Here is an 8,151-nt window from a genome sequence, read left to right as displayed (position 1 = left end):
GCTCTGCAAAGGGCCAGGCTGAGCGCACCTGCACTTGTCCAATTTTTAGTTTATGTCCTTGACATGCTAGTTCCACATCCCTGATATATGTATATAATATAAAGTGATTTCTGTGTGGAAAACATCATGAACTGCTTCCCCTTGTCCTTCTCTCCTTTAAAAAAAAAAAAAAAATTAGGCTTATTTGACTTATTTTCATGTAGTTAACTTCTTGAGGTAAAAGCCTAGATTGAGTATGGTAAGTTACTTTGGAAAGTACTGGAAAACTAAACACACGCACACACACCCCCTACCAATGAAGAGATCCCTAAAATGATTTTGTAGGGGAAAAATAACAACACAGAAAACAAGTTAATGTTTTTCCTCCCCCCACAGAGAAGGAAAAAATCAACCAACATCCACCAAGCCTACGCAGAACTACGTGGAAAAGGTGTCTCTCTTTATCCATAAAAGAAAGCATTGATATCTTTTATGACAACCTCTCTCTTCCCTGTATTTTACAGTCACAGCAGCACAAAGGGTTATAAGGAGACTAGAGAAGTATAGCAAGCTAATCTAGCTGAGGAGCAAAAAAGCTTGCTTCCTGTATTGCCAGCATGATAGGAACGCAAAAAAAAAGAAAAGTTCTTTTCCCTTCTCAAGTTTACAGGTTATTTGGTACCTTTGCTTGGTCTTTTTTTCTGTTCAAGTGTCATTAACATTCTAGGAAAAGCTAGTAGTTTCTTGCAGACTAGATTTGACAAAATTGAATTAATTGGGTGATTTTCTTTTGACTTCAATAGGAGCAGACTCAAATCACAGAGAGCCTAACACCACAGCAGAAATAAAATTCAGTCTTGTATGAAGGCAACAGAGAGCAGCTATTCATATTTTGTAATCAGGCAAAAAGTGTCTGTGAATATTAGTTAACTCGCTAATTTGCTTAAAACCATTTCTTACTCTGTTTTTTGCTTTTCCCAGTTTGAGTGATACTCTCACAATGACAGGTCAGACCCTCTGAGAGGCTTCCTGAAAGTGCTGGCAGGCGCTACAGGCAGGGGCATCTACCTCAGTGACCAATTCAGCAGCCCTTTGAGTTAAAGGCAAATTCAAAAGTGACAGTAAAGTGGGAACTGACTGTACAGAGGTGGGGAGGGGGGGATTAGTTAGGTCATAAACCCAGAATTTAAGATACAGTTAAAGTGTTTTAAGTTGAAGCACAAAACTCAGGGCTCTGTACATTTTCTATACAAGACATCCTCCTCCAGAATAACTTCCCCCTCATATTTTCACCAGTTTTGGTGATTCCTGGCACTTTCTGCTCACATATAGTATCTTAAGAACTTCCCAGGAAACTTTTGCTACCCACACTTCTAACATCAATGCGGTTATACAAGAACACGTTTCTGATCGCTAGTCATTGTAAAAATGATGTATATTATAGGAAACTGCAGGCATTTCCATGGAGTCGTCTTCTGCAAGGCAGCATGGTTTGCTATCAACCTGTCATCCATGCTATCTGTTTGCTACGTGGTCTCTAATAAATAACAGCACGCACTGCGGACAGAAAACTCTCAACACTGACAAATATCGTAGTTGTCGTTTGTTTTCTTCAGGTCAGAAGTTAAGAAGGTATTAAGTATCTTTTGTAACTCAGGCGTATGGCCATGTTTTGGTAGATTAAGTGCAGAGAATCATGCTCCTTTCCGAATGTTTCTCATTCCTGTCAATAGAAATAGGATCTGGCCACGCTGCATCGTGCTTTACCTAACGATGAAGCTCAGCACATCACTGAAGCCTCTTAAAGTCCAACAGGACTAGTGTCATTTATGCACATTTATTCCAAGCGCAGAAACCACGAGTGCCTTTGGCCCATCACAGCCTCCCTATTCAACATTTAAAAAGGGAGTGGACATTTGTATTAAAACAGAAGGCCCCTCGTACTCCAGTATGATGTCAGTAACACAGGTCCTCCAAGCATGTTATTGTTTTAAACAGAGGTCTCCACACTTTCACATTGGTTATAACATACTTAGTGCTGCTGGACTGGAAGGAAAATGTCATACATCTGCAAACAATTAGAAGGAGCTGGACTTCATATTTGATTTACTAAACAATAAAACAAGCTTAAGTGTGACTATATGTGTAAGTTACACTCCCTAGGAGCCTCAAGCAGTTATCATGGCAAAGTCTTTTAACCATAATTAAATAAATCCACAGTGGGACCATTGCTGATTGAGATTATCTTTTATAAGATATTTTCAGCAGTGAAAAGCATGAAGATCGTGAAGTTGAATACATGCTTTAAGTGCTCTAGAAGTCTTTTATCCCTTCTTTCAAGTACACTGTCCACTACCCTTTTTCCAGCTGGAATTCATTCAGTACAATACAATTCAGATTTTAAACACTAATATTTCCATGCTTTCTGCATTTAGATTGAAGTTTTGGCATGAGGAAATTAGTAGCAAAACTCCAATTCAGTCAAGCCCAAGATTCCACCATAGTTTGTGTGTCTGAGTTCTGGTGCTATAACAACAGGTAGCAGTTGTTACAAAGTAGCCAAAGATTTGTGACTTGAATATAAATATTTAGTTTCCAGTTTCAGGAAGCCAGAGCACAAAGTAAAATAATAGTAATGTATCACCAACAACTTTCTCCTCAATAAAACAAAAACCTCAACTAGTTGTCCATCTAAGTTAACCCTCACTTTCAACCTTTGTTTGGAACATGAGGTATCGGTACCACACACTGTTAAACTTTCCTATGTTATCCCCAATTTATACACCTAAAGCTGTTGTAGCATGAGGCCATGTTTGTGTTTGGAAGTTTTCTAGCATTACTTGCATTTTTTTTAATCAAGCAAAAACGTTACATGCTAGAAGTTGAAGCGGCAGTTTATTGCAATTCACCAGCGAAGATGAGTGCCAGCCAGAGCAACGCGGCATCACCTGAAGCAGGGAGTGCCGGATCAAACGCAGGAGTCCGGTATTCTGTTCCTGGGTCTGCTGCTACTTTGCCAAGTTAAACTAAGGAAAAAAACCCATTTGCCATCCTTGGCATTGCTTTTTCCTTTGATAACCCTAAATGAATGCTCAGGGTGAAGGGGATCATGGTACTGACCTCCTGCAGTAGGTTCTTTACTTGACATTCTTGAATTCGAGTGACAGAAACGTTGAACATTAGCAGATAAGCCAGAAACACAACTCTGAGGCTTTGCCTACAAAAATAACTTATGCAGCCTCCATGATGATTACTATGCTTCAGAATGACGGGGAATTTACTTACTAGTGATAAATAATGTTTTGTATACATGAATACCAGAGAGAAAGGAACTACCACTGCATATTACAGCTTGCCCTGATTATAGTCACTCAAGTGCTATTTCATATGATTATACTGTTACGGGCCACAAAGTGGAAAAGATGAACCATGGGGTCAAGCTTTGCCCTCTGTTTGCATGGGTATCCCACTAACATGCTTGAAAACCAAGTTTATGAACAAGGAGTAGAATATATTTTTATGAAAGGAAACAAAACAGTGGATGAAACATTTGTTACTTCAGCAAGTATAAGAGTAAACTATTTATATAAAATAATAAATGAAACAGTCTTAGTTTACAGTAGTGCTTGCGAGTCTGGTTCCTGAATGCATACAATTAACATTGCTAATACCCTGAGAATTTTGGCACTGTGTGTGGTGTACGTACACTCAGATGAAAGCTCTTCATTGCCATAGTTTCAGAGGCTGGCTAGACTATGACTGGAAGTAAACTGGCAGGGTCTGCGTAGAACGACTTCCACAGAGATCAGAAGAGCCCAAGCTGTTCAGATGTTTGGTTCCTACCGCTTCATCACACATAATAAAACCACTGTATCCTTCTGCATTACAATCTGGTCTAAGCAAAAGTTCATATGGTGGTTAATTTTTGTTCCGTTCAGCACTCGCTTACTGAGAAATACATGGTTTTGCAAATCTTCAGAAGTCATCTATAGTATGACTTGCTACATAGCCTGCTTTTTTCAAAGCTCTGCCTCTCCTGGACATACTTAATACAATACAAAATGTTTGACTAACGTTGCTTACTTGCATTAAGGTTGGTTTTGAGGACCTACGGACAACAGAATTAATGCTGCTACTTAGCCTGAAATAGATGGAGCAGACTGTAAGGCTGCAACAAACTGCGAGTTCTGTTACCTTGAAGAATAACAACATGCATGTATTTTATTCACGTATCTTAAGGAAATGTGCACGTGTGCAGTTTAATAGCATATAGTGTTGCACCATTAAATGCAAGAGTTATAGGCTGTCATTTTCCAGGCATTAAGATTTGTTATCACGTACGTTCCAATTACACTGGAAGTAAAGCAGACGGCAGCTTGCTTACCTTGGCACACATTGTGATCACTTTGCTCATACCCAGCTGCACACTGAATTTGATGAGTTGGGTTTGGAGGGGCACGGTGAGGATCAGCTGGAGTCCGTCGAATGACGTTGTTTCGACCACTAGTGGATTCAGCTGCTGCTTCTTCTCGCTCATTTACAATAATTTGTGCTGTTCTAGGTAGACAGAGGTATCCTCCATAGTGGTTAACACATTTCATCCCACCTTTACATGCATCTGGGACTATTTCACATTCATCAATATCTGCAGTTAGCAACAACACAAGTCATGCCTTTAACAGTCGAACCTTCTGCAACAGCCATTAATACAAATAACACGAGACATGTAAGCACACCTCCTTGTCCAAAATAGGGGTGTGTAATGATAATATTTAAAGAATACCAATGGCAAGTCTGTCTTTGAAAATTGTTTACTGTACCTTTGCACCGTTGCCTAATAGGATCCCATTCATAGCCATCTGTGCATTGCTATAGAGGGGGGGGAAAAAAAAAATAAAGTTTAGGCTACTTGGGATTCCTTATTTTGGAAAAATAATCAAGTGTATTTCAATGAACCCAAAGTTGGATGCTAAGGGAAATGCAATGTTTGTATACCTTGGTCAGCTAGAAAAATGGCTGTTGGTACAGCATGGCTGGGCAGGAACAACATGTGTATATCAGAGCATGCCTCTACCTCAGGGAGTTCCTAAGATACCATTTGTTGTGAGTACGTAGGTTTTACTGGGGCTGGGGAGCAAAGTGAGGACAGCATCACTGTCGTCTTGCCTTGTTCCTATATGCCGTTTTAAAGCATCTATCATTAGCTGAATCCTGGAATAAATGAACCTCTGGACTGACCCAGCTGACCGGTATGAAAGTCTTCTTATGAAAAAGAAGCAAGTTTTTCTGAATTTTGATCTTGTTCACTGCCTTCCAACAGGTGAACATCCTTCCTTCCTGGGGCTGTTTTCCCAGGGACTGATGGGCCTCTATCCCCCTGTACTTCATCCTCTCGCCCATTAGCACTCTAGCAATGGGGAAGGATCCCATGACAGCAGGAAATTCATTCACATGCTTTGTAATCACATGACTCCAGGAACTGCAGTCTAGGAAGAACAATTTATATTGTGAGAAATACAATAAATGGCCAGAGTTTATAACAGTGGGACTACCTACACAAATAAGACTTGGCAGAATTCAAATAAGACTATACTCGGCAACTGCTCATATTTGACGCAGACTAGTAACTTCAGGAAGGATTTTAAATATTCTGCCCTGCAGTTAGCTAGGCATCTTCATTATTCCCCTGCCCCAAAGCATTAAATAGCCTACAGTACAGTAATTTTAATTGTGGGTGACAGTTACAGAAACTGATTAGCAAAGTATCACGATGCTACCAACCGCAGCAGCCACATTTAAAATACCAATGAATCAACTGAGCTGTACTATGTAGGTGCATATACATGCTATGCTGCTTGGGATATTACTTTAATGGCCCTATAGAAAAAAAGAATCGAGTCGGCTAATGTAATTAGTCACAGTCAAGCAAGCTAAATCCTGTTGCAACTCCTCTGCTGCAGAGGAACTCTAGAAGTGACAAATCTGACCACCCGATGCAGAGATCCACTTGTTCCATGTACTATCCTCAAGTTATTTTGAAGAACTTGTTACTAATGGACACTGACTCAGCATTAGGACTGAAAATATTTTCTTTATTTGCAGGTGACACCAGCGACCTGCCAAACGTAGCAGCGAGTTGTAACTTCGGAGGCTTTTTCTTCCAAAGGGGTAAGTGGACAGCAAATTGTATTACAATTCTTGATCTCTAAAGGAATGACTACATGCTGAGTTGACGACACCAAAGTTACTGTAGCTATGAAAACGCAAACCCAAAGGAAAACAGCTAATTCATGCATTTACTGAATCACCCAATTCCTGTTAATGCACAACAGAAGTACTGTCTGTTTAACTGTAAGGAGCCAAGTCCATCTATTACTGCAGCTGAAGGGACTTTTACAGTAGAAAAAGATCTGGCCCTAAATGAATACAACATACGCATGAGAAACAGTAGCATCCTAAGAGTAAAGTTTCCAAAAGCAAAGTTTTTTTCTTATGTAGTTTCACATGATTAGGGTCAAATGATCACTGAAGCACCTAAATGCTAAGACCTCTTTGAAAATGGAGTACAGGAACCCAAGTCATATATGGATGCTAGAAATTTTTCATTGGTATAAACAGAACTATGTAGTTTTATCAGAAAAGGCTACTTAATTTTTTAAAAAGAACATGTTATAAATGCAGAAAAGGAGGGGGGTGGGATCCCTATGTTAGTCTGGATTTTCAGAGGGTACTTAGATCTTCGGTTTCCATTTCTATACGGGGACTTAAAAGTCACGGAAGCCTCTGTGTAGAAGTACTCACAACCTTCAAAAATCTGTTGCTTCTAAAGCCCAGTGTTAATATTTTGTGACTGGCTTCCTGATGCTCACTTGAGGCTTCTTTGAGCCCTGTCTTCCATGATAAGGTCCAACTCTGCGATATTTACTTGCTCGAGCCATCCCACTGTCTTCAGTGGGATTACTTGTATAAGAGACAATCTCAGTCTTTGGCTGTGGTTCTCTAACTTTTTGCATGTGTGCAGAATTTTCTGCTTGTGTGGCATTGTGCTAATGCCTGTACACATATTCAGAGGTCCACCCACATGAAGCAAGTTGCAGGGATTACAACTGTAATCAGATGTGAAAATGTGGGTTTTTCCCCAGCCCAAGCCGATGTAATTGCCACTCCTTCGATGACATGCATTATGCAAGCCAAAGACTGAACACAATAAGATTTAAAAAAAAAAAAAAAAAAAAGCCTTAAAAAAGGCCTTTAAATCTCTTACCCTATCACTTGGTTACGAACAGAACCTACTTCCAGTATTCTTGTACAATTGTATCAAGCCATGCAAAACCACTGCTCAAAGCCAGCCTCAGAAACCAACAGTCCTACGATCACTCCAGGACTTAGATGCTTCATTAAGAACACTGAATTTTGAAGTACTTACATTTTGTTAAAAACAGCTTGAAATATCCCAAAGAAAACACAAAAGAATGTTTGACCTAATTATCTGTCAAATTCCATATATTTCAAATGAAGGTCCTAGGGACCCTGTCTTTATGAAAATGGATTAAAAAAATATTAAAACCTTATAATTTTGTTCAGCTCATCAAGCTCAGTGGATAGATAAGCTTTTCAGAACAGGCAGCTGTAGCCTATTTTGCTCAATCTGGTCAACTTTGACTTTAAAACACCGTTTCAGTGCAGGAACAGCTTATTTTATGGTTAACATTCGAACTCAAAGAACTTTGTATTGCATGCTATACATTGGCAAGAAATTTGGTTTTTCTTAAGGGTCATTTAGAAAAGAATCCCTGCAAAGCAGTAATTATCTCAAACTCTATTAAACCTTACCGTGTATGTTATGGTTTCCTCAGTTTCCTGCGAATGTACTGTAATAAGAATGAGAGCAGCCAAGAACATAGCTGTCAACATCGTGAACCTTGAAAAAAAGAAAAGAAAAAAAAACCAAATAAAACGGGAATATTTTTAGCGTTCCTTTTCGCTGGAGGACGCGGTCGGCACCGCCGGGACCGGCTCCGGTCACCGTCCCTGGGGGAAGCGGCGGGGACGCTGCCCCTTTTCTCCTGCGAGAAGAGGGTGAGGTTTGGCTGCGCTTCCAGCCCGTTGTATTTTATCCAGCTGAGGGGAGGGGAGGAATAATAATAAGTAAATGGAGTTTAAAATAACATA

At 39.8% G+C, this 8,151-nt stretch overlaps 1 protein-coding gene across 1 annotated transcript in view; it reads right to left on the bottom strand.

Moving 5' to 3' along the window:
- Positions 1-7,893, bottom strand: part of EFEMP1 (EGF containing fibulin extracellular matrix protein 1) — a 47,295-nt gene extending 39,402 nt beyond the window's left edge. Inside the window, exons 1-3 of the mRNA XM_009640563.2 lie at positions 7,813-7,893; positions 4,800-4,848; positions 4,364-4,624 (exon numbers count right to left, since the gene is read on the bottom strand). Of these exons, the coding sequence (XP_009638858.1) occupies positions 4,364-4,624; positions 4,800-4,848; positions 7,813-7,893 (391 nt within the window). The remainder of the gene's footprint in view (positions 1-4,363; positions 4,625-4,799; positions 4,849-7,812) is intronic.
- Between the last annotated feature and the right edge of the window lie 258 nt (positions 7,894-8,151).

This window comes from Egretta garzetta, unplaced genomic scaffold, assembly GCF_000687185.1.
Source record: "Egretta garzetta isolate BGI_Z169 unplaced genomic scaffold, ASM68718v1 scaffold200, whole genome shotgun sequence".
Taxonomy (NCBI): Eukaryota; Metazoa; Chordata; class Aves; order Pelecaniformes; family Ardeidae; genus Egretta; species Egretta garzetta.
This window is presented reverse-complemented; position numbering and strand designations above follow the sequence as displayed.